The sequence below is a fragment of the Esox lucius genome, chromosome 8, assembly GCF_011004845.1.
Source record: "Esox lucius isolate fEsoLuc1 chromosome 8, fEsoLuc1.pri, whole genome shotgun sequence".
NCBI lineage: Eukaryota > Metazoa > Chordata > Actinopteri > Esociformes > Esocidae > Esox > Esox lucius.
Genome location: NC_047576.1, coordinates 7,507,779 through 7,535,162, shown reverse-complemented (window position 1 = coordinate 7,535,162; position 27,384 = coordinate 7,507,779). Strand labels below are relative to the sequence as shown.

At 43.9% G+C, this 27,384-nt stretch overlaps 1 protein-coding gene across 6 annotated transcripts in view; it reads right to left on the bottom strand.

The window, feature by feature from the left end:
- Window positions 1-6,480: 6,480 nt before the first annotated feature.
- Window positions 6,481-27,384, bottom strand: part of LOC105025348 (arf-GAP with coiled-coil, ANK repeat and PH domain-containing protein 2) — a 47,708-nt gene continuing 26,804 nt past the window's right edge. Inside the window, exons 9-26 of one of the 6 annotated variants that reach the window (XM_034293649.1) lie at window positions 26,656-26,673; window positions 25,183-25,257; window positions 23,029-23,040; window positions 18,668-18,780; window positions 18,363-18,414; window positions 17,950-18,050; window positions 16,936-17,041; window positions 16,075-16,283; window positions 15,477-15,546; window positions 15,295-15,389; window positions 14,772-14,965; window positions 14,202-14,303; window positions 13,777-13,869; window positions 13,362-13,597; window positions 13,103-13,212; window positions 12,201-12,311; window positions 12,003-12,064; window positions 6,481-9,196 (exon numbers count right to left, since the gene is read on the bottom strand). In XM_034293649.1, coding sequence (XP_034149540.1) covers window positions 9,090-9,196; window positions 12,003-12,064; window positions 12,201-12,311; window positions 13,103-13,212; window positions 13,362-13,597; window positions 13,777-13,869; window positions 14,202-14,303; window positions 14,772-14,965; window positions 15,295-15,389; window positions 15,477-15,546; window positions 16,075-16,283; window positions 16,936-17,041; window positions 17,950-18,050; window positions 18,363-18,414; window positions 18,668-18,780; window positions 23,029-23,040; window positions 25,183-25,257; window positions 26,656-26,673 — 1,866 coding nt within the window. In that variant the 3' untranslated portion in view covers window positions 6,481-9,089. The remainder of the gene's footprint in view (window positions 9,197-12,002; window positions 12,065-12,200; window positions 12,312-13,102; window positions 13,213-13,361; window positions 13,598-13,776; window positions 13,870-14,201; window positions 14,304-14,771; window positions 14,966-15,294; window positions 15,390-15,476; window positions 15,547-16,074; window positions 16,284-16,935; window positions 17,042-17,949; window positions 18,051-18,362; window positions 18,415-18,667; window positions 18,781-23,028; window positions 23,041-25,182; window positions 25,258-26,655; window positions 26,674-27,384) is intronic. The other 5 variants (XM_034293650.1, XM_034293651.1, XM_029121699.2 and 2 more) reach the window with 5 other exon arrangements.

The window sequence follows — 27,384 nt, the reverse complement described above, 5'->3', positions numbered from 1 at the left end:
TTGCTAAAACATCACAAATCGAACCCAGAGCCCTGACATCGCAAGCACCATGCTTTTAAAAAATATAATTTTTTAGACAGGCTTGAAATGGGCAACAACCAAAAACATAGGTTTTGCTTCTTTTTTTTTTATGAGCCAAAAAATGTACAGATCTATTTGACTGTATCAAAGGTTAGAGGGCTAACTAGATTATCTTGCTCTGTACTAAACCTGTGTATCCAGATCTGTCCCTGATTTATATGAAGTGGACGAATTGTTCTCGACCCCAATGTTGTTGATTTTTCTTTATTGTTAATTGGACGCACCAGTTTCCCAGGTCTAGATCAGTCAGAGGGGAAAAGAGCTGTGGGATTGGCTTCGAGGTCCAGTTGAACCAGAGGGATTTAAAATTCCGAGCATTCCTACTTGCGACGTGCATGTTCCATGGAATAACAACAACATCCTGAAATCCTCTTAACAACGTTCCAATTCTTAATGGAGTCAAGTAACCACATTCAGCTTCATTGAGGAATCATTTAAACACTCCTAATGAAATGATACACTGAGGGATTATTTCTCATTCCTTTAGGTGGTAGGAACCAGCTGTTGCTATTGGCACTGTCATGTGCCTTGGCTACTGTGGCAGTGACTGCATGCAGTAAATATATTTATCTAAATCTAATCGAATAACCTGATACAATCCAAGTACAAACATTTGTTTGACTTATCACCAAGGCAACGTCTGTTTTATCTGTGTTATGCGATAGCATCCACCGTTGTTTTTTGATGATGATTTCTCATTATTTCAGTCTCAAATATTGTGTGGCCACCCTTGGCTTATATTCTTATCACCTTGAAATGCATGTTCATTAAATGTTAGGTTCTTGGGAAATATTTTTTTTATATGGATCTCGGTGGTGATAGTATTGGTATTTGTATCCATAATAACTAGGATTTTTCTACTATGCTACTTGGTAATTGCTTGTCAGAAATGCTTTTTTTTGCTGTCCGTTCCCATCAATTAAATGGATTGTCAGTAGTATATATATTTTGGCCCAGCTGTGTATAACGTTCCACTAAACGCTCATTCCTAAATCTTAACTGAATTCCGGTTTCCATTTAGGTGTACATGGATGGAAAGAACTCATGACAACAGTTCAATGGCTTTAGAGTTTGCGTAACTGCAATTCTCAAAATATCCTACCATTGCTATCATTCATCAACTGGGCATACACAACTAATGAGATTTTAGATGCCTCCCTTCCTTATCTAATGGACCGTGGTATCCTGCCCCGAAGAGATGGACATCTGATTGGACATCTAATCATAAGCCTAGCTGGTCACATGGGCTGCAGTGTCGGAGTATAGGGGGTATACCAAAGGTTTTTATATAATTAAACCAAGATGGGGCACAGAAGCTAAGTTAGGAAGTAGGCGGAGCCAATTCAGCACCCAGATCCTGTTGGCAATATCAACCCCCAGGGCCCCTTGTAGCTCCCCTGAGCACAGAACTTTTCCGTTGTTAGCGCTAAGTTTGATTTCCACAAGGGAGGAGGGTAGGATGTATAAAAATATATTTGCTTTGGGTAAGTTCATCTGCTAATAGACTAAAACGCAAATAATGGTTTTATGAAGCGCATTTCTCAAATGCCTACTTCGTTGTATTCATTACTACATTTATCCTGCAACCAAGAAACTACAAATTCTGACCAATGAAAACATTAAAAAAAAAATCTTGGAACAGAAAACAGCACTGAGATCAGATGTTTCATTGATGGGAAAATCAGGAGATTGCAGTCTGCCCAGTTCCGGCTTGTTCCGCAGACATTCACAGCCACCGTGGAGTGGAGGTGCCAACCTGATGCTCCGGGTTTACACATCCGGTGTCCATCTGCGGCCCCAGGATATCTGACCTCAACCAGGCCAGAGGAAGCTGCGACAGCATGCATTCATCTGACAGAAGGAAATATTTAGTCACACCGTGCCTCCACCCCGACACCCAAAATGAGATGAGAGGGGGCGCCAAGTTTTCACTTCCCGTATGTCTGGTCAATGCGGGTGGGATATTGTACATTTCGGGAAATAAAATAAAAAAAAGAGTGGAAAATCTTCTCAATTCCTGGAAGAACATCGTAAATCTTAAATAGGTCACATTGACTTTAATGTTTATTTTCCCATTCTTCTGTTCCTCCTCCTGAACCTCCCATCTTTGGCACTCACTTATCTGACCAAGTAATTGACCAAAATAATGAGATGTGGGCATAGAGACCCTCTCCATCATCACTCAAGTAACAGCCCTTTTGTTCACCCATCACATGGAATCATCATTAAGTTACCCTCTCTAACCACGGTCCTGCTCTGTGATCTGTATAAGCTTCCCTGTGACCAACTAGTTCTGAAACGGCACCTTGTCATGAATCAATACATGGAACAGCACTGGTCAGGTCCAAACCTAAGCTTGGTTGTTTTACAGCGGGTGGCAAATGCAACACCGTACAAGGCGAAAAAATATCCTGAGGTTATGTCCAGCCAGACCAAGCTGTGAGCCCCAGGGAACAGTTACAGGCAGATAGTGGACCGGCGCCTGCAGTGCCTTTCAACAAACTGACGAAAGAACGATGGAAGGGGCGGAGAAACAGACAGAATGGAGAAGGAACAAGCGAGCACCCGGCATACCTCCGGCATACCTCCGGCGTTCTCGGCTGACTCGTCACAGTCTGTGGAAGCAGCAGTAAGCAAGCGTTGATGGAATCGTGGTTAGGTCAACGTCACACGTGTTGTTTGGGCAAACGGGCAGCCCCGTCAGATCGACATGTTGCCAGAGGAGGGGAGGATTGTTGAGTGTGGCGATGTGTCTGAAAGGGTCAAGGGCCCCAGTGTCTTCTCTTGACTTATAGGCTGGCGAGTGATGTGGCGGCCGTCCATTGGACACAGGGCAGACTGTTTTCTTTTTGATGAGACTTGAGATTTAATGTGTGGGACGTTGTGGATCTTGGCTAATGTGGCCAAAATCACAGAGTCTCTGCACTAGGCCTCCCACTAGAAGTGTTTGGTCTAGCATTGTCTAGAGAAATAGAGATTACCTGTCGTGGAGTGAAAATAGCACAATTCAGTTTGTCTGTAGTCCTTTGCAAATGTTCTTCAATATAATATGACTCAGTTGTGAAGATTATGGTGGTCCAGAGATATAAGCCACAGACCCTGGTGTCCACAATGTTGGTTCAAATCTGACTTATACATATGACATATGTTATAAAATAATACATTGGTTGTCAGGACTTTCCTGCTGTTAGAGCAGCTGACTTCAGTACTTTTGTACTGGATAATGGATGACACTTGTTTATATTGATGATAAATACAGTGTCTTGCAAGTTACTCAACCCCCTGACCAATTCTCTCATTTTACTGAATTGCAAATGGTACATTGCACTTCCATTATGTTAGATATTTTTTTTTAAACAGACTAAATCTATTATCAAATAGTGACAGTGGTTTCATGTAAAGAAAAATAAGCAAATATTTTGCTTGTATAATTATTCACAACCTTTGCTGTGGAAGTTCCAAGTTTAAAACAGACTAAACTGCCCTGATAAGGATAAATGGTGTAACGATGCCCAGATCATTTCAAGCCAGTTTCATGTGATTTTATGGCAGAAATAAAGAAGCCGTTACTCAAAAGTTTCATCTGAAAGCGTGACCAAATTGCAATGTGATAAAAAGGTTTTGTGATCAGATGAGACCAAGCACAAAGACAGACAAACCTTGGAGTGGCTCAAGAACAAAAAGGCCCACGTCCTGACAGCAGGCTATGTGACACTATTTGAAAACTGCAATTCACACGCGTTGTCCTGGAGTTAACCTGCCAAAAATTTCTCAACATAAAACAAATGCCACCGCACAATAATTTATTTTGAATGTCAGCGTATCACAATATCAAACAGAATAAAATGCCAATGTACCATTTATAATTAGGAAAAAGAGAGAATTGGTCAGGGGTTATAATACTTTTGCAAAGCGGTAAGCACACCACAGAAGAAGAAAAAAACGTAAGACATGAGATGGTCTAGTTAGCATCACGAGTGGCTGCTCTCACGCGAGCTAGCCTTTCCATGTTTACACCGAGGGCTTACGTCTGATTCCAGTCACACCGCTCAGCATTAGCGCCGTTTTTGCCGGTGGTCAGGTTCTGTTCAGCGCGGATTCTGGACTCCTGAAGCCTCAGGCGTCCACTTATGTGGACCTCGAAGATGTGTTGGGTTTCAGCCCTCGGAATGGATGATTGCCGCACCCGTCTCTCACACCGCCAAGGTCAGCGTGGAAGATGAGATGCTGTCTGGGGGAATTGGGGTTGTGTAACGGCTATGGCAGTGTTAATGGTGTAGGCTATCCGCTGTACTCCACACATCTTACAGCAGACTAGTCCATTACATTAGTACCGCATCTATTGTTTTTTATAACCCTGTTAATAGACATATTTGATAAGACAACTAGGCTGTAAATGTTGGCGAAATGGTTACCGTATGTAATCCTTTGAACAGCATTATGACTACAACGCATTCTTCACAGCTCAGGTGAAGCAACATCACCTCTACTTGTCCTCCCGCAGTGGTTTTGGACCTGCGGATCCCTCAGTCAACAATCCCGAAGCTTTAAACCCAAATCTCTCTGAATAGGTATGAAAATCTCTTGGCCACGACATCACATACTTCCATAAAAGCTGTATGGTTAAACTGGCTGAACCAACAGAGGGAGGGGGGATGCACCCCAGCCCTAGTCATCAGACTGGGTTTCCCATACCCGGCAGAGAGAAGGATCTCTGGGGCTCACAGAACAGCTGGAGGCCAGACCTCTGATGGTGACTGAATTTTCCTACCCGGGGCGTCCCACTGGAAAGGCTGACCGCTGGCTGCTCACCAGGGTATGGAGGACAAGGCTCCGGGGAGCCCTCTCTCATAAAGATTCTCCTCTCAGCGAGAGGCAAACGGAGGACGGCCCATTCTGGGAAACAAGGCCAGAGACATAAACAGCAGGATGATGTAGCAGGCGGGAGGAGGGGGTGGAAGGACGGTATAGCACACTAATACATCCTTCACTTCACTGTCAGGGAGTGTAGTGGGAGACGGAGGTTTTCGCGGTGTGAAAGAACGCCCATAATACTGTGCCTATTCATCCCGGCTACCCATTTATCATCACCATTTAGAAAATACAGGCAGGAATGTTTGGATACCCCACGCTAGCCTGAATAATATTCAACCCCCAGCCGGTCTCTGTGAGTGGAGTGAGTGCTCCACCAGTTGCGTTGTCGAGCTGTGAGACTACGGAGGTGAAGCGAACAGACGGCTACAGTTAATGAGGTGGACGCATCAAGGTGTAAGAGGGAGGACCAGTCCTGTCAGGCCCTTGTCTCCGTGGCACAAGTCTCTCCTCTCAGTCTCTGTCGGAATGGACGTGGTCCCTGGCAGGCTCAGTGTACCGAGGACACTGCTGGATGCTGCGGCTGGTCGAGTGACTTTAATGGAGCCTGGCGTTTGTGCACATTTCTCTTTTATGGAGGGGAAACACCTCCAGCAGCGGCCCTCCGACTCTCTACGGGGGAGCTGACCGCAGACATCCAGTGGGAAAAATACCCTCCAGAGCCTCTGGGCAATAGGCCTTCACTCAGGCCTAAAATGTAGGACCCAGCGCAAAGAAGAATAAACCCGACCCGAATAGACATCATTTCTAGTTACCAGAGCCCTAATGGAGAAGCAAACCCGGTTCCACACCCGGGGATTAGAAAAAAAAAAAAGGAAGACTCAAACCCGCTGACCCGATCAGGGGTATACCAGATGGCTGGCTACTGGACAATTGGGCCGAAAGAGCTACCTGGTGGACCTTGAACCATGTCACCTGTACCCGGTCAGGCGTCAACAGAATGACGTAGACTTTTATTTCCACAGAGCTCCCAAAATGTAATCCACACATAAACAGTTTACTGGCTTTGTTTTGCAAAATGCGACGTTTGTGTTTTCGTCCCGCCCAGGAAGCAACGGGGTGCAGCAGGGCTACGTGGCAGATGTAATTCCATTGCTGCTAGCGCATAGTTACATGGCCTGGCTAGTGGAGCGCAATGATGCCTTCCAGGACTACGGTTTTCGACAGACTAAACATGCAGATAGACACTGATGATGACCGTGGCTCGTCAAAGGATATGGCAAGGGATGCCTCGCATATTCAGCACCAGGAGAAATAAACAAAGTCTAATTGGTCGGCTGAGTGGGTGACGGCGATGCATGTTCAGCGTGCTTCCGAAGAGCTAATCCATAGTAAAACATTTTACTGTGACATCACTGTCGCAAGACCACAGCAAAGAAGCCGGCTGGAGAAGCCCCAGACACACGTGCATTGTTCGCATTTGCCCTGACCTCCTGCGGAGAGAGGAACACTGTCCTTTCCATGAGCTAGGCACTCTGCCTAGAAGATGAGTGGGAGACATTTTGCTGAAGGAAATGATAACATCTGTATATCTGGAACATTTAATATGTAACACAAACTCAACAGCGTGTATAAGAATTAAGTCCTTAATGAATTTCACACAGACGATTAGAACTGAAATTGCTTTATAAAATCAATGAAAAAGCAAACAGTTTTACCACTCAGCCCCCCACCCCCAAAGTCCTTAATTATATGGATTCTAATCTTGTCTAGAGCGGCATGGGGAGACAATATAAAAAGACATTTACAAGAGCTTATTTAATAATTCAAGTACCACTACTTTGTATTTAACTTCATAGGCATACTGAAAAGCTGTACAAAATGTACAAGATCTGTCTCCCATGTTGTATTTCAGTATAGTCCCACTAACACCAGGTGCTAATGTGTCCATAGGGTAAACTCATTCCACCAAACAATTGTTTCAGTTGTATCATTTTGTCAAACAGTTCACAATTTCAGGTATGTCCCTCACTTTTTCATCAAGCAAAAAAAAAAAAAAAAAAAGGTCTCTAACCTGAATGTTCACAATAGAAATGATGTACAGGATGAATACACCCCTGATCTCATCCACATTCAGACAGTGCCTTTTAAAGATGCATTCTGGGAATTTAGCAAATGGCATATCTTTTTTTTAAATCTCCCATTTTAGGCTGGATGTATAATATGCTGGTTGTGTGGACAATCTACAAGTAGAATCATCATCATACCCCAGTTAGCCATGAAGTTTGAACGTGGGTGGTTTTGATGTCCTGGGAGACATATATAGCACATGAAATAGTACTACATTGTTGTAAACCTGTTTTTGCATGTCAGCTCCACTTTCACGACCAGTGGCCTAAAGTCACAGAGTGCATCTTTTAGACAAATATACAATACAAATAACAGATTGTGACTTTCCTGAACATCTCTTGAAATAACAAGGTACAAATGTATTAATTGTATGAAAGCACAGAGGGCAAAGCTTGGTGGTAAGTTAATGGGTGAAAATAAAGAGGTTAGATCCATAAAGACTCTGGATCTATAGTTCACAGAAGTCTCTTGGATCTTTTTTTACTTGCCAGTTATACTGTCATTTTAAATGACTTGTTTTTCTTTACATACATAGGTCCTAAACCTCTGAATGACCCAAGGCCAGACCACCATCAAACAATTTCATAATCTAGCCTAGGGCTCAATGAGGCTGCCTGCCAGCCAATGACTTCAGAAGGACTTGGAGATACAAATAACTTGCTAACCCGACGTCCTGGATTACCTCCAGCAGTGGTCAAAAACAGCCGATCGCAATCATGTTTTAATGGTTACCAGAAAAAAAAAAGGTGGGCAAGATCAGGACAAATGTTATGGCTTGGTGTAAACAGGGCTTTAAGAGCTCCTCATACGGTAATTTAAATGCACTGTCATGGTGGGACGTATCCAATCACAAGGAGCACACAGCCTAGGATGTCTAGTCCACCACTCTACTGATGTGTTTACAGAAGTAAAAGTTGTACTTTGCCATCTAATAAGTGGCAGAAACACAGAGTTAAACATCACTCCTTAGGAACTGGCCCTCGGGAAATCGGGTCATAGTTAATGGGGCTGATGGTGAGACTGACATTCTTCTGGTGTTACATTTAGTTGTAACCTGCCGTGGTCCAGGCATATGGTTGTAAAGATGGGGACAGATCTGTCTGTTGATGAGGCATCTGCGTTTTAACACCACATTCTACCAAACAGGTCCTGCAGGCTCCGGTCTGAACATGTCTTGACTATTACCCAGTTATATTGTAAAGTGCTGCAAAAAACAACCTGGGAAAACTGTCAAAAATACATTGTCTCCTGACCAAAATGAGAATATGAAGTTATACTGCAAGCATATATATTTTTTTTTTTTTAAATACTCCAACCCCCACAAACACCTAACATTGTGTGTTTCTGAGTGTGTGTGTGTGTAAAAAGTTTAACCCTAAATAAAACAAAAGTATAGCATCATAAAACATTAACCGTAGAACATCCACGATTTACATCTACTCGGGACCCATTCGAAGGTCCTTCCAACATTTTTAGAAGTGTATCAAACCTGTACATTAGCAACATGTGCGTTCTAAACTCACTGTGCATTAACTTACAAACAAACTGGAGTAAACATCAGCGATGGTTTAAGACCAAGACAGTGGGACCTCGTGCAAATAAGTAAGATGTCAGGGGATGTCTACTATTAAGATTAACCTTCACATCTCTGCAACTGCAACTTGCTTCATACAAAGCAAAAAGAAAAAAGAAAAAAAAGGTGAAATGAGATGACCTTAGCAAACCTACAGCACAAATACATGTAGATATGTATTTGTTTAACCAATAACCAGGTTTAAAAATTACATTTCTAGATCTTAAAAGATAAAATGAATTACTTATGAGTGGTTGTTTTGGAGTAAATGTATTCATAATAGACAATGACTTTGTTTAGATTTAAGGCCCTACCATTCAGGTTCTATTGTTTTCCAAAATGGACTCCAGCCTCACGAAATGCTGCTTTTATTACTTTTAAGATTCTAGACCATTAAAAACAAATAAAAAGTGATTCTCTGTCACCACAGAGGTCCTGGCGCTGAGCGCTGCCTGGGAGAACTCCGGGCCCTGCCTTGGCGTGTCTCTCTCCCTCATGGCCTCTGGGGCGGGTCATACTGCTGGTAGCGATTCAGCTTCTCCGGGTCGTTTGACGCCATGTGGGAGAAGTCCTGGAAAATGTCCTGGTAGGTTTCATCTCCTGCGGGGAAAAAGTGAACCAGTACAGCACAAGTTTGTCCAGGAACATGAGACCCAGCAGAAATCATACAAAAATGTTGATACTGTGTTAAAAGGTGTCTGTGAGGCTACATGGTTGTGACAGACACACATGCCCATTACACAGGTGAGAGGTCTGAAGAGCGAGAAGAAGAACCATTCAGAGAGAGAAAGCTGGCCGTACCTGTTAAAGCGTCACTGTGGCTCGGTAGAGAGAAACGGCATGTGGAGGAACGGGGTGGGGGGGCAGAATGAAAAGAAAGCAGCACCCCAATGTTTGAGCAGCACCAAGACAATGAGAATAGACAGTGAATAGTGACTCAGAAGGGAAAAAAAGCAGCCCACAACGTTAGTTTAGTCAACAGCTGTATTGTATTTAAAGTGCAGGATTTATGTACAAAAATACAGCTGTGTAGGCCTCAGCACCCTAAAGAAACGACAGAACAGAAGGCACAAACTCCGCAAGGAGGAAGAGAGAAAAAGAACAGTACAGAAACATTGGGAGTAAAGCTACAGACAGAGAGCAATGAAAGCCACCAGGGAAAAAAAACTGAGCCTGACAACAGAGCCTCGTTCCAAACAGGACACTGCTATGGTCCACATTCACACAAACTCTGACCAACGGTGAAAATCTACGCTAGGCTAACCTTACTATTTATACTACTTGTCTGCTGTTGACCTTAAGGCAATAACAGTCAAACAACGCTCATGTTATATTTAAAGCATGACAGACGTACACATTTAGGAAAGAGTACATGAAGAATCCCAATCATTTAAGCATCTTTTCAATTTACCGGTTAAAAAGAAATTCTGTCATTGGCACAATCTACATGATGAGATATTAAAACTGTTTAAATGGATGAAATGAACCTAGTACCGACACTCACCCCCCCGCTGTATACTAGCAGCATATATCTTACTATAGTGTGATTTTATTTCCACTATTTGGTCTCCGGAGCAGGCCCATCAGATTTTGTTCCCAAAAATATATTTGTTTGCTTATCAGATCGGTCAGAATCCGATAAAAACTACATATCAGAACAGGGCTGCCAGTGTAAAAGTGGCCTTCTAGGGAATGGGTGTCATTTCTAAATGCAGCACTCCCCCTTGTGGCCACTACAAGTCATTGTACTCGTTTGTTCCTCACCCTGTCCGTCTCACTACATTCCTCATCACACAGAACGTCTCAGGATCACCACTCACTATTCATCTCAATTATAAAAGAAATATTGCTATTCAACATAAGCTTGGGAAAAGAACACAGACAGGGGATTAGGATTACGTGAGACACATTACAGTGTACTGGAAGCGACTTAAAGGGGAAATCGGGGTTAACCGTCTCTCTCAAGACAAAATGTTTTTACCTTACCAGCTCAGGGATTAGTTCTAGCAACCCTTCAATTACTGGTCAGATGTTCTGACCACTAGGCTCTCTGCTGCCCTAATGAGAGAGGGTTTCTTACCTCAGGGTTTTCCAGCCCTTTACAACCAGAGGTACATTTCATTATTCATCAACAATACTCAAATGAGCTTTACGCTGTTCTATATTCACATTCAGTTTTTTGTTAGTTATGGTACCACTATATGGTTGCTAGTATAAAATGCTGTACATGCTTATAAAGGTACATGTTTCCATTCCATTACCTTTTTAGTGCCCTCTATCATCTTTGAAACCTTTGTTATTAAACTGAGGATGACATGTCTCCGCTAACATTTAGGCCAGTGAATTATGTTGGGCCAGTGAATTATGTTGTCAGACAGGACAGGATTCCCAGAGTGTGTGTAAGGAGTATGTTCAACGACAGAAAACATACTGCCAGGTAGACAAAAAAATAAATCTAAGCTTGTCTGAGTATTCGTTGAACAGCTGTATAAAATACCACACAATATGAAAAATAAAACACAAACAAGGATTAACAGACACCCTTGTGCAAATAGTGTTGACAACAGAGTTGTTTTTAACTAAAGCATCAGGGACTGTGTTCGGCTTATTACTGTATATCATGTACAACTGTGTATATTTATGTACAATACATCATTCACAACTACTCATATGCTTATATGGTTCCAAATGTAAAAAAATAATATTAATACATTTAAAAAAACGCCAATGCCAACGCAAAAGGTGCCAACCGACTGCGATAATTTGTTTGAGGATAAAAGCCTCCCTTGGAGAACCACACAAGCATAACACACTAACATATTGCATAAGCATATCAGGAATGTGCATAAAATATTCCTTTAGTTTAACCAGTAATAATCACACCCGGTGCATAGCAAGACACAAGTCTGTTGGTCCAAAACTAACATTCATAATTCAGGATTATGTGCCCCGATAGTCAGGACTGCTCGCGTAAACCTTGTCGTGACTAAGAGTCCGTAGTCATGGCAACCTCTGTTTGAAAAGTCATTGCAACTAATAAAGCCGCAGATGTTTGAAAGACGTTTCGCAACAGCCATGACTACAAAAGGAACGGCCGCCGCAGGTGGCTGTTTGTCACAGCTGTTCAGTAGTCAAAGCAACAGGCTGCACAGCTGATGGCTTTGACCCCAGTCATGTAAACAAAAGTCCAGTGCCTCTCAAAACACATCTGGGTCTCTAAAAGGGGAGCTATTTAACAACACAGGACATCAATGTCCGCTTATTAAAGGTATGTTGCTACTCCTGTGTATGTGGGGGGATGGGAGGGGGGGCTATGGCATCTAGGGCTCATCTAGCTGCAGCCTAATAAACTCCTGCATGCACTTCCTGTATTGCATCTCAGTCGGACTGTTGGTGGAATATTGACCTGACTGCATGTAGGGTCCCTCTGCTTCCCGCATCTCCTCGTTCATCTTGGCCAATCGCAGCCTAGGGAAATGGGAGGTGGAGATGTAAACAAAGGTTACTCATCCGGTAGGGTGAGATACTATTCCATTTTTCATCTTGATCCAATAGATAAATAACGTTTATTGGCTTTTTCCAGATAAATTGTCTCAGCACTTACAGTGTTACAATATCAGCATTGGCAGCATCCACTGCCATGGAGAGGGGCGTTTTTGCATCTATGTCGGACGCATTCTGATTGGCTCCTCTTTTCAGGAATAAGCACACTTGTCTGTGTAGGACAGGAAGAAAAAAAATCTAAAAGGAACCAATATTACTTCTATCCCACCCTGACCTAATATCACAGATCAAAATCTACCTTGTCAGCAAGGGGTCACCAAAACTATCTTCAAACAGTCATAACCCTCAAATACTGGCCCTTGTCTCTTACGGTTTAAATATAAATTACAAACAGGCTCAGCTGAGGCCTTTCCCATGTGGCTTTAATCTAAACTAGAACACACAAAATAAAAAGGTCAGAGGAGCATTTTGTCTGATTAACCCAAGTTAGATCCTCTGGGAGTAACACACCTCCCACGCTAAAACCTTCCATTTCATAGCCCCTCTGTCGCTAGGCGGCGTCGTTGCCACGTTCACCAACATTCCATAGATGCCGCAGCCACATTGATGACCAGAAGTTGAACTTGGGGCTAATTACTGTTTTGTCAAAATTACACTAAAGAGGGCTTGGAAATTCCGACAACATTGCTAAAGTAGTCTATTATTTAGTTGAAAACAATGTTGCCATCATTATGATATCATCAGCAATGTAGCCATTATCTAGCATATTACGTTAGCGGTGTTAACGTTAGAAAGCCAAAATTCCTCAATCCTCTCAATATTAATATCAATCTATTCACCGTTATACTGCATCTAAAATACATTTTCTGAAATCAAAATTATGATGATTGGTTTAGCTACTAACTATTAGTAATTTACATTTGGACCAAATCTCCCTCTGTGATTAAAACGGACTGGAGGTCGGGAGTTGTGGTAGTCGGTAAGAAGAGAAGGGAGGCTAACCCAGTGTGTCCCAGGATGGTGGCATGGTGGAGGGGTCCTCGGCCTTGGGCGTCCTGCTGGTTCACGTTTGCCGCATTCTGGAGCAGGAACTCGCAAGCCACCAACGAGCCCTGGTAACACACACACGTAAACACGCACGCAAACAGCGTAACTGGACAAAGAAAAACCACACCCTAACAAAGAAAAACCTGTCCCAATGAGTAGCACGGGGTGGCCACGCCTGTCCACAAAACAGAAGTGCAGTGTGCCTCCATCTCACCCCCTGCACAGCCATGATGAGTGGGGTTCTCTTGTCGTCCTCCACGTTCACCCAATTGACCTCCGCGCCGTAGGCCAGGGCCTCCGCCATGTCAGGCAGGCTGCGGGCACAGGAGGCCCAGTACAGCTGCAACCCCGGGGAGTACTCCTTGGGCTCCGAGAAGATCAGCACCTCCTTACAAGGGGACGGGGGGGGCAGCGTGGCTGGCATGGCCATAGGGGGCACCTCGGCAGCTTCTGTGGTGAGGGAGGGTTGGTGGGGATGGGGGAGTTTAGTAATTATTTTGAGTATTAAGGTGTTTGTGTAGTTTGTCACGACAACAGGAGATTTTTAAATTACTTCTGGAGTTTGATTTGGGCACACTGGTGAGGTCACTAGGCCATATTTGACAGGAGCCAGAGTTTGACTGACTCACCAGCTTCAGGTAGGCTGTTTGTAGAGGGGGTGGTGGCCAGCATCTCTCTGCTCCCATCAGCACTGTTCTGGATGCCACTGTCAGCACTCCTCACTGTGGGGGAGGAGACCGACCAACAAACCGTCACAATCACTCAGTCACCATACAGCCGAGGACATCGATCAACTTCAGCCGCCTGGTCGGAGAATTTCCCTGCACTTTCTGACCCCCCCCCCCACACCCACGATGAGAGGAAGACATTGTATGCTCTGACCAAGACACCCAAAATGACGGCATGGCCCATTGGGAGAAAAAAGCATGGTTGTGGGGGAGGGGGGGAGGTGCAAAAGGAAGGTGGAATGATATTAGTGGACGACCCGAACAGCGGATGGATGTAGGTGGGGAGGGAGGGAGGGGGGCAGCAAAACACACAGAGCCGTACTTACTGCTCCTGAGCTTGGCGGAGGTGTCAAAGTAGGAGAAGAGCGAGTCAAGCTCGTCAGGACAGAACAGAGAGTCGCGGCGGGCCTCCGAGCCCTTGGCGGCAGCTAGGCATAGGCAACGTACGGGGGGGTTAAAGGGCAGAGGGCACGGGGGGTGAAAGGGCAGGGCGGAAGAAATAAGAAGGCAGCGAAGGGGAAAGGGGTTAGTCCAAGAAGCACAGAGCAGCCGGAGGAGAGAACGAGGCAGTTAGACTACAGGCCAGGCTACCTTGTGAAGAGAGAGAGAAAGAAAGAAAGGCTGGTTGAAAGAGAACATGCCTTCCGCTGCATGTTCTGAGCGTGACATTTACTGTGGTCTAATTCTGTTGCTATGCGTTTAAAAGGTGCACCCTGTGGCACTGTGCTTGCGGTGTGGCATTTATAGATGTTCATCAACACAACTCTTTACAATGGTTAACCCAAACAGGAAGGACAACAGGAGATGGGGAAATGCATTTCATTAGCGGGACAAGCTCAAGAGGGCGACTTTAGGACAGTGGACCCGGGAGACGTGTGTACACCTGCCTGACTGACCTGAGGCGTTGGAGGCGGGCCGGAGTTTGGGTGTGGGCGGCGGAGGCCGGGGGGGAAGGTGCTCAGAGCAGCCGCTCAGCCTCTTCTCCTGCTTGGACAGAGACACCACCTTGGAGCGCAGCTCTTCGTCGGACGGCCGTCGCACAAAGTGCCGGTCCACATACTTGGCCTTGATGTAGGCCTCGATCTCCTGTCTGGGGAAGGACGCAGGACGACCAACGTTAGAGGCAGAGCCAATTCAACAAACTGGAGAAAAAACTGAGTTCAAACTTAAAAGCAAATTCAACAAATAAAAGCCCTGTGACAACCCAAGTAAAGACAGCAACCCTGCTTTACCAGGCGGCAACCATTTAGGAAGAACCCGTTAATTAGAAATTAAATAAGACATGCATTTTCACAGGCACAAATTTTGTACTGTTGACCAGGAAACATTCTGGCGAGTTACATTTAGTGTCCGATTATGCACTTTATCGTGTCAGTACCTGGGGTCAGTTGGATATCACTAGAGAACACGTGTCAGTACCTGGGGTCAGTTGGAGTCGGTTTCCTAACTCCCACCTCCTCTCTTCGAGCCTCATAGATCTGGTTGATGACCCCGTTACCCAGCTCACACATCAGCTGTTGGACACACAATTAAGTTACTAGACCCAAACGAACCGGCGCAGCACATGTAAAGTAAAAATAGTCTGATTTTGTTTTCAGTACCTTGAGTAGTTCAGGTTCCCACGAGTCCAGAGTGAGCGAACGCACCTTGGAGAAATGCACACCCAGACTCCTGCACATGAGGAGGGTTTTTTAGAAACTCACACTACAAGGACGAAAAAATAACTCAATGACCTCACCCGGCTTGGGGACGACAGGTTGGCCTAGCGACCAGAGCATCTGTCACCTAAAAGTTATCTAATCTGGGAGCAGCCGATGTGAAAGATATGTAGTTCTGTCCCCAAGAAAGGCAGTTCACCCTAACTGTTCCAAAGGAGCAGGGTTCTGAGGGATATTTAACTGGTAAAATAAAAGTAAACAATTGCATCACAGGTTGTTTGTGAACACTGAGGGTGTCATTTGTAATGCAGTCAAAAACACAATCGACAGTCCAAAATGCACCTGGGGACAAACTGTAGTGTCTTTGATTTTAGATGGATTACACAGAGAAAGCCTATTAAGGCTAGCCAAAATATCGTGGCTAAGCGTTGGGTCCAGGCATTCAGCCACGCATCGAGCCCACGAACAAGCTCTTAGCCGTGGCAGACTGCGGATATACACCACCCCCCTCGTACCTTACTGCTGAAGTAAACTGGTGTACCTGTGTATTCCTGAGCACTGTATACAGAGAGTGATGCCAAGGTTGATACTGGCCCAGCGGGGGTCAGGCTGGCCACAGTCACAACAGCAGGCGTTGCCCCCAATGGCCATCACCCTCTGGAGGGCACTCTCCCCCTTCAGGGACTTCTCTTTGGGCTCGCCACCTGAGTCCAGGCTGCCGGTGGACGTGGAGGACTTCCGGTCCAGCTTCTGCCGTGGAGGGTCGACAACAAGTGAGGTTATACAAAAAACACACACACACACACACACACTATACACTACAAGGCCAAACGCACTGGCATCTACACAGACATGTTTGTAGTGAGGGAATTCTGAACAATAACAATGGACATGCATTGAAATGCCTATTCTTCCACACCTCTAATAAATACAGTAAATACTGGACTCAACACTTCCCTACCTGGTATATAAATAAAAACAGTAAATAATGGACTCAACACTTCCCTACCTGGTATATTAATAAATATAGTAAATACTGGACTCAACACCCAAATCCGTTTGCACCTCTATATTGATCTGCATTGGTATCAGTACTGTGTCCCTGTGTTGCCATTTAAAAACATTTTAATCATATTTTCTATTGTTCTCATACTGTCATGAGGGAACCGACATTTTGATAAATGGTCTTCCATATGAAAAAATATTGTGATCATTTGGCCAAATTAAAATTTAAACCACAGAGAGAAACCCCGTAAATCCATTTTTTCGATTTTGTATGTTCCATAATTTAACATAACAGGGACAGACAGCATTACATAAATTACATAGAGAAGTAAGACCTTGTGTCTAAAATCCCTTAACCGGGCTTGACATCTGAGGAGGCCTGGTTCCAGAGACTCACCTCAGCTTCCTCTCCCTGCTCCCTGAAGGCGGTGGCGATACTGTTCTGGACGGCTTTGATCCAGGCCTGCCTCAGCTTCTCAGAGTCAGCCTGCAGTATGCAGCTCCTGGGTGGGGGGGGGGGTGGGGGGGGGGGAACGACACGGACATCAGCCTCCCATCTGGGCTTCTAATGGAACTCTACACAATATGGGGAACTGTGTGTGTTCCGGTATTACTAAATACAGGGATATTTACAGTGGCTCTCAAACCCCATTCCACAGCTGAGCTGGGAGACACCGCTTCACCAAAGTGGCCTTTATGGGAGAGTGGTAAAACTCACTTAAAATCTGGGCTAGAGTTTGCCAGAAGGCATGTGGACCCAGACTAAGTGGAAGAAGATTCAGACCCTTTATTCAGTACTTTGTAAAAACGCTGTGACCACAGCTTAGATTCTTATTGGGTATGAGAATCTACCCAAGTTTCATGAACGGTGATCTTCAGGTCACCAAATGGAAGTTAAATGGGGTTCAAGGTCCAAGCTTTCGCTGGGCCATTCACAGACTTGCCCCGAAGCTTCTCCAGCATAGCTGAGAAACATTCTCATAGCATGACGCTCCCGCCACCATGCTTCACCGTAGGGAGGTTCTTAGAGACTTTTATTAACCTTTTATTAACTATTCATACAGAGAAATCAACTGAAACCAAGGTCTCTTCTACAGCTATGCCCTGTGAAAATGCTTAGCCCTTAACCCTTGGCATCCAGTCATGTGCATAAGCTCATTCTAAATCATGTCCAATCAATTGAATTTGCTTCAGATTGATTCCACTCACGTTCTAGAGGCATCAAAAATTATGAAAGGGTCTTAATACTCCAGATAACCTACAGCAGATATTAAAGTTTTTAATTTTCCCAAAACAATGGAACAGTTATAAATCCAGTCAATAAACACAACAAAATGTGGAGAAAGTGAAGAGGTCTGAATACGTTCCAAAGGCACTGTGGATATACTGTTGTGTGGATGAGTGAACTCACTTGGTCGGCGACACCACTTCAAAGCAGAAGCGGCGCTCGATATCCTCACAGTGTTTGACTGTACACAGCCGCAAGTCCTCGACGACCACCGTGGGATTATCCTGGGAGGGGGACACAGCCGTAATGAAACAGAAACACTGTACTGCACATCAGTCAGGATGTACTGAGGTATTGTAGCCTGCAGCAAAGAGATTTCCTCATTCCACAAATTCTTGATCTATTCAGGGTCAACTTCGCATCAAATTCAACAGTACTATTACAAATGAAAAAGTGCAGGCGGAAACTTACACTGGAATAATAAACATGTACAGTTGGATGGCTGGTGGGCCAGTATTGTGCACATAAGGTTCGGGTCAAAAGAGGTTTGCCTTGTTGGGTGCCATTTTGGACATAGTGGGAGTCGTCAGACATACCTTAAACTTCTTCTGGTAGACTAGCTGATTGTTTTGAATGGAGAACCATCTCCTGAAAGGGAGATGACTAGAGGTCAGTCACATCAATTTAAGCTGTAGCATTAAAAGTTCATGAACTCCACCCGCCACAGTCGGGAGAGAAACGACTGACCACTCTTCAGTGCCCAGCCCCCTAGGGTCCTACTTGTCTAGGTACTTGCCTTAGCCACATATTATTCCTTCCTTCCATATTTCATATTTCAGCAAGAGAGAGAGAGATGGGGTGGGAGAGGAAAAGAAAAGTTGCATCATGATAAGCAGCTGACCTATTCCACGTCTTGAAGGCGTTGCTGGCCCTCTTGAATAGGTAGCCCTCCATCGCAATGCCGTTGTCTGCGTCCACATTGTACTCCAGCTTGGTGTCGTCATTCGAGAAGTCCTGATCGACAGAGAGAAACAATAGCACTCCCGCAATTTGTGCACGGAAAACACAGCTAAGAGACGGCAAACTTGGTCGCATAGACGCGCTGGGTGGGTCACAAAGGTCAAAGGACAATCGCTGCAGGAGTTAGAGAGGTACTCAACACGGACAGGGAGCCACAGCCAAGTTCACTTAACAAGCAAAAAGAAGAAAACAGTCCCAAATAAGGAGCTCTCACCTGAACTCAATATTTTTTCATTTTATTTCTAGATGACCATTAAATATATGAGTTTGAGGTAATGAATGCCAGTAAAAGAACGACACTGGCCTGAAGGGAAAATATAAGTTCACTTTTCAGAATAACAAAAAGGTAAAATGTTTTTCAGACAGGCTCACACAGATCCAGTCCTCAGACCATCACAGACGGACCATGGCATGACCACTTTTTAAAATGTCTGACAAGCCACCGATCAGGGCCAACTTGAGTCAAATGACTGTAACAGGACACTCATTGTGGCAGAGATGGCGTATCCAGTCAATGTCCGCCATGTTGTCATCTTTGTTTCCCGCTTCAGTAAGCCGACTGCTGAATAGTTTAACAAGTTGGTACAGGGGAGTCGCCTTTTCTCTGAAAGCGCCACTGACACTGGTACAACCGGGGAAGTCTGTCACGGCGGTTAAGAGACGGCCTTCACTCTCTAACATTTATTATTTCAATGCGAGAGTTGTTAGTTTATTTTTCAGTGGACTCATTGAAACGGTCCTTCAACCACTGCATCCCCGCTGTCGGAAGACAGGACAAAGGCAGAGGAAGTAATCCTCTTCACAAAGCACTTTTGCAAAAACTACCCTGTCAGTCAGATCTTGGTTCCACTATCCTATATTTAGCTGGATGGCAAAGCAGTGGTTAGTAGCACCTGACCGGACCAAATATCACATGCATTAGCCCTTGTGTGACTTTAACAAAGGCGCTTGGAGCTATACAACTCAACTTTAGTCCCCTGGGTTAAAACACTCACTAGATGATGTAGGACAAGAGACTATTTTTGGATGGGGGGTTACAGTACAGAAGACTCCTGAATGGAGAGGGAAATAGTATTCCACATGCCCCATCGTATCTGCACACGAGTGGCCACGACAACCCTTACCGCTGTCACGACCACCCTAACCGCTGTCATATACCACTATTAAGTGCTGCCCTTTTGAAATTCATAATGGTTGCTTTCATGAAAAATAATGATCAATCATCCTTTTTGTACCGGGTGTGCCAAGAACAGATTTCTTTAACAGCAACAATCTGGGAACAATCAGCATCAACAAATAGAACGAGAGGGTTTTTGACCTTGTACTGTCAGAGATTAAAACCAGCAACCTTTTGTTTACGGGCCCAACACTTGACTACTAGGCCACCCTGTAGGCACTTTAGACAATATTACGCTAGACAGACGCCAAATACTAAAACACACTAGTGAAATTGTTGTACAGCACATTTCTAGTAACTATGGCCTTCTACAATGTATTGTGGTTGTACAATGCTGCCTTGCTAGCGTGTAGCCCAACATTTCTAGGTTGGATGTATTATTCAAAGGCTCTGTCTTAGCATGGACCCTGGAGGATTTAAACACCTGAAGCAGTCTTTTTATTAAATGTTTAAATCAATCTGTGCTCATTATTTGACTGTACTGTTTAATGTACTTCACATAGTCTAATTTGCATTAAAATATTCAGTCTGCGTGGTTGTTAAAAAAATATTTAGAAAAACACAAATAAAAACAATACAGGACTATTGCAATGTTGATAGCAGTGGGCCATCCAATGTTAGTGTTAAAGCAGGCATAAAAACATTTCTGAAAACCATAAAACAGTCATTCAGACAGGACTCAAGACAGACAAAGCATCCAACCACCAAACCTTCAAACACCTGAGGTACTAATCACCTGAGGTACTAATCATTTTGGGGCAACAAGTAATCACAGATTATGTGTATGTGTGTGTATATGCGTATGCGGGTGTATGTGTATATGTATGTACATATACATTTTTCTTCATTTATCTTATATTTTTATATGTTTTAATATTTTTTATATTCTGTTGTCTACTGAAGCTTTTAATGGAAAGCGCCTTGTGCACCTTTTGGCTGTTGTAAGGCGCTTTACAAATAAAATTTGATTGATTGATTGATTGACAGATCTAACATGATATGGGTGCATTGAGCCACACAGCATCAGTCTATCCATGTCCAATCAGAGACTGCTACAAGGTAGAAGACGAAGGCATTTTCTTTTCAAACCAGGTTCAAATGACAACAACCGGAGCTCAGAGATCCCATGCATCTTTTAGAGATCCCAGATCTCTTGGTGCAGTCCGAATAAAGCCCAAACTGGGACCAGGCTAACGCTTAGTGGTCATAGGCAGTAGAAGCCATACTTCAGAATGACAAAAATCACACGCAGCACCAGCATCTAAGTAATGTACAGCAGGAATCCCTCCTCATTCCGACTATCCAGATGGGAAGACAATGGGTTTGTCAAGGGAGATGGGGGTCAAATGAAAAATGAAATATTACATACTGAGGACATCCAAGCGCAAAAGCAGATGCCATCGGGTAATGGGTCAACCTCTTTCGCCTCCTAAAAGAGTCACACCAGGAGAATGAGAAAGGGCTGGCACCAAAGAGACACCTCCCCTCTTCCATACAGTCGAAGACATTTGAACACACACAAAGTACCATGGCTAGGCTAAAAATAAAACATGCACACACACACAATCTGCCCTCTTCTTTCAGTGCACTCACCAGATACCACACATAGTGGAACCTGCTGAAGATTTTCATGTCTGGGACAAATATGAGTTTCCCAGACAGATGGCTGGCTGTCGTTAGCTGCCTTCACCTGTCTCCTAGCGGCACCTCTAGTCCCGATCTCACTTCCCACAACAATCCTCCCCCCTCTGTGTGTGTGTTCGTCACCAACTCTCGTCACCGCAGTTGGCAGAGCTAGGCCCCTCCCCCTTTTAAGACCCCAGTGGCATGAGAAGGTCACTGGGAGTTGTGTGTGTGTGTGTGTGTGTGTGATTGTCAATGCTGGCTGGCACAACAACCAACCCCCATACAGAGAAGCTCCAGCATTAAACATTTATACAGCCTCTGTTTGAGAGCCATGTACTCTACAGTTCCCGAGATGTGTGCATGTGGGTTTATGTGTGTGTGTGTGTGTGTGTAGGTGCAGATTTAAATGGACAAGCCACTGACTATCTTTTTATAAGAAGCGGGAAAGCTAATACTTTGAGCTGAACTTCAAGCTCCACCCACAACGCCCCCCTGGGCCCTGTGGGACAATGAGAGACAACATGCTAGCCCCTGGCAATCAGTCAGGCTCATCAATAATTCAAACAGGCAGAAATATAATCACACTAAACACAGAAGAGTCAGAGTCTCGAGGAAATGTGACACTCAACTGCTGACAAGGTGATAAATGTCTACTAAGCACCCATACCCTAACCTATACCCACAGACCTACCCTACCCTTTACCCACAGACCTACCATACCCTAACCTATACCCACAGACCTACCCTACCCTTTACCCACAGACCTACCATACCCTAACCTATACCCACAGACCTACCATACCCTTTACCCACAGACCTACCATACCCTAACCTATACCCACAGACCTACCCTACCCTTTACCCACAGACCTACCCTACCCTTTACCCACAGACCTACCCTACCCTAACCTATACCTAAAGACCTACCCTACCCTTTACCCAGAGACCTATCCTACCCTACCCTTTACCCAGAGACCTATCCTACCCTGTACCCACAGACCTACCCTACCCTGTACCCACAGACCTACCCTACCCTGTACCCACAGACCTAACCTAACAGACCTAACTTACCCTATCCAACCTTTCCAGAGAGCCGCTATCCCGTTCACATTTGCAATAAGCCGTAAAGATCAGCCGTTAAAAAATACATGCACACAAGAATATTTAGGGTAATGGACGAGTGGAATTTACCAACAACATTTGAATGGACACACATAACCAGGCCTACAGGTCAATGTTCTGAACCCAGAGGTGACACAGTCACAATGCACACAATGAATCGGGACAACTCAGTCTACTACATGGTCCGTTCTGATACAGTACTCAAACCGCGGTCCAGTGGTAGAGCAGGGGGCTTTAGATAGTCAACATGCAGAGAGAACAGACAACAGCACAGAAACACAGAAAGATGAGAAATGTGAGGAGGAGAAAAGGCTTACCTGCAGAGCAGCCTGGGAAAGCGTGGAGAGAAGGAAGAGGTTCAGTTAGAACTGCTGATACATGCTGGCCGAAGGAGAACGACAGCAGGAGGGGGGAGAGAGGGGGAGCGAGACAACACAAAAATAGCATCGAGTGAAAAAAAGGAGGGGTTGGAGGGCGCAGGAAAGCGTGGCGCTCAAGGACGAGCGGAAGTTGGCACTGGCTGTCTGAGAGAGGTCCCGGCTGGACGTGGCGTTTCGACTGAAGGGCAAGCTGCTGCTCGTCACTTGCACAGACACATGTTTCTCAAACAGACAGACGAGAATTGCCAGGCAGTCAAAGACACTCAGACTGACTGACACACACACACACCAAATCCCAATGAACTTCAACTCAAAAGCAGGCTTGGTGTTCACAACCGTTTGAATGAGGATTTACAGATGATGACAAAATGGGCCTGGTTGACACCCAGACCGCATAGGGCAGTGACAGCTGACACGTCGGCAGTGAGACGGATCACGGTTTGTTATTAGTGAACCGGGAACTGCCAGATGAATAACGCACGGCATCCTGGGTGACTGTGACAGCTGAGGGATATCACCCAAAGGCTGAATACGTATATATATATATAAAAACAGTTTTTTGTTTTTTTTATTGTTTTGGAAATACATTGAAAATAAAAGACATTGGGCCACGAGTGTGCAAAGCTGTCATGAAGGCGAATGGTGGCTACTTTGAAGAATCTAAAATATAGATGTATTTTGCTTTGCTTAACACTTCGTTACTGCACGACTCCATATTTGTTATTTAGTAGTTTTGATTGCTTCACAATTATTCTACAATGTGGAAAATTTTACAAAAACAAGAAACCAGGCAAGCCTAGTTCAGACGGCCCGCAATAGAAAATGTCACCACCTCGAGATTCAAACCCGGGTCACCTGCGTGAAATGCTGTGTCGTTAACCACTACACCACAGAGCTATACAGTTGCTGGGTGTCAGTATAGCCTCGTCTCTATCCGGAACAAATCCTCTTTTGCCACAGGCCGTTTTAATAGTTAATTGGCCATTCATGAATGACATTGATACAGTTAACCTGACTAACGTTTCTTACTATGTATGGCGTTTGTCATTGGCCGTCTTAACAGCGTATTAGCCAGTAATAAGCTTTACCGGAATCTACTAACTTACTGGAATAATCATAAGAATTGAGCAATTCCTAGCGAGTCTGCCAAAGCTATTTCATTTCATGGCAAAACAACATACTTTCTTCTTTCATTCGTGAATGACATTTATACAATAACTATCAATGAAGGCGACGATAACTAACTTTTTCATCAAGTGAAAAGACAAGAATCTTATTAGCCAGTAATAGGCTTACTAGTATCTACTAAATTCCTAAGAATAAACATAAGAATTGCAAAATTTCTAGCAAGACTGAAGATGAACTATTCCATGCCAGAAACAGTCGCAATATAACCGTATACAGTTTCAGGTTCAGCCAGTGGAATAATTCACAATGTGTACTTCGCTTTGCCTGCGAGGAGATACGAACTCGGGACCTATAGTTCACAAGTCCGCTTCTATAACCACTATGCTATTTAACAAGGGTCAGTCAGTCAGTCAGTAAGTGACATTCGCTCTTCTTGACCGGCTCCGCTTACGCAGTCCAGCAAAAAAAAAAAAAAAAAAGCTTAAATGGGTAGTTGTGTGACCATGGCCTATGGAAACAATTTAGAGAATTTGCAGGGAATAGGGTGCGATTTATGACAATGGTTGTGAGTGTTAATAAGAGACCACAGTTGTATGAGTTGTATAACTTTTACTAATGTTACACAATATGCTCTTAAGGAGGTTAGGCATTTCTTTTACCCCCTTGCCCCACGTTTTCATATACAATTGTTTCTTCAGCACTGTCCCATCATACCAATGGATTCGTAAGGGTTGAAGAAGCCCCCCCCCCCCCCGACACACACAGCGACTGGAGGGCCTATCCTGATCTTAGACTCTCCTAAACCAGCTGTGAATGTATCAGGCAAGGAAACGAACTGGAGCCATACTAAAGAAAGAAAAACAGGCTAAGTATCCAAAGGATAAAGGGATGACTAGTGTGTGTGTGTGTGTGTGTGTGTGTGTGTGTGTGTGTGTGTGTGTGTGTGTGTGCACGCGTGTGTACCTTCTGTTGAATGGTGGAGTGCTTCTGCTCCATGTCCCTTTTCTCTTTAGCTGCATCCACCACCAGCTGATCCAGCTAAGAGAGACAGCATTTATTAGAACAGTGTGAAACCATTAAGTGTGCGCACCACATTTTTAAGCCCGGCTGTTAACCTAAAGCTACAAACCAACTAGCAAATAGCAACTAGACATCAAAACTCTTACAAACTAGAGCTGAAGCCTTTGATTTATCAGAGAGGAATGCCTGTGTGCTCTTTTTCAAACTTGGCACATAAACATGCTCCCTTGATAAACAACTGCTCCACTCGAAGAAGAGCTTCTTCTCCTTGAACAAAATAGATGTTGCCATCAAAACTTTACTGTGTGTGAAATTGGATTGTGGGGAGATTTATTCCCTCATCTGCCTGGTTACTATCACATCCTGAATTGAGCACAGAGGTCTTTTCACAGACCTCAAAAGAACAACTTCATCAGAAGGAAATAATAAAGACTGTTTCATTATGGTGGTGATGACGGAGCTGGATTTCTACATTAATGTAATGCTAGTCTCTGCTTTAGGGGGTTGCCAGGCCAAAAAAGCCCAAATTGGCGTCATAGATCATTACTCATATAGTAAAAAAAATTAAATAACGCAAAAGAAACACTGGTAACAAAGGTTATTTGGATTTAAATAAGACGGAACAGATGTATTTCTCTAATGGACCTCTAATATAATCCAAGTGTGCACATTTGCTTTGTTTATTTGTCCCAGCAATATACACTGTATTCCACTCATCAAATGTTTGATGATACAGTAAAAACCCTTTAATACAGATACCAAAATTCCACAAAATTTCCAATGTCCACATTTTTTGACACATCAGGTTTGTGAAGGGTTCTCTATGGTTAATTTATCTACATTTTAATTCTGTAAAACCTACCCAATTTAAACTGCAAACAGTCCCCATGATTTAACACCCACCAACACCTGCTCCCAATTCATAGGGTCGATGAAAAATGCAAACACAATGACGGAATCCAAACATTAAAAAAATGTTGCAACCAACAACATAAAAAAATGCACTGACCACAGCGGGGAATCACGTAGCGGGCCCAACAGGATATGTGGGCCTAACTCTAAATTTTAAACCATTTGGGTCACCAGGAACAGAATTAAGGATCTCTATAATATGAAGGACTTATAGGAAACAAGACTTCATTTTACAGTCCTGTTAGTAGGTATAAACTAAGAAACTAGGACTTAAGACTGTAGGGTTTTCAATGGACCCAAAAGAACCAAGAAGTACATAGTCAATTTGCAATCGTAATCAAAGAATGAAACAAAAATACCAGGTCTGTAAAATTAAGCAATATCCAACAAATTAAAATAAAACATTTAAAAGAGTGAAGAGGTTCACTATCACTGTACAGTAGCTATACTACATTCCATCCAAAGGAAGCACATTTCCCAACACCTTCATATAAGAATACCTACATTTTCACCAGAGGCAAGCTGAAAGGCATTAGTGAAGCACAAAAAGCACAATTACATCACTGATTTGCCAAAAAAAAAAAAAAAAAAGATTGTCAAAACTCCCCACCAAAGCTCAACAGTAGAGGCTTCAAGTTCGGAAACAAGATACACAAGGGGAAGTTTTTCTGTTTTGTTATAGCAGGAAGTGAGCGGTCATTGGATCAGAGCCCAGCTGATTAGATCAGATGGGAAATGTTTTCCACTTGTATGCTACATAAAAAACACCACAATAGAACCCACCAGGAACTGCAGGCTGACAGGCAATGTTGCCTTAAACCAGTCCCTGCTGGTTATCCTCCTTGTACGTCAGCCATGTTGGTGTAGCTGGTCTATTAAGAAGACCTAGTGATTCTGACTCAGCCACTGTCCAGTGCAAAACCACGGAGTTGGACTTCGGAGTTCCGCTTTGTATTTAGGTCACCCGCAAGACGATCTTATCCAGAGCGAGTCAGAATGGGCAGCACATACGTTTGAATATTTATAGATTTTTCCAATGGATGAAAAATACGGTCCTCTATAGTTTTCATGTGTAAATGAACTAAACAACAAGAGCACACTGGTTTCGCCATCCGACTGATGAATAGTCATGTTTCATTCATTCCTGAATGGATAAAAAAAGTAGTCTACCTTTTGATTCCTGATATGGTTGTTTGTTCTAAAATGATGTAAATCAAAGCAAAGATGGAAATC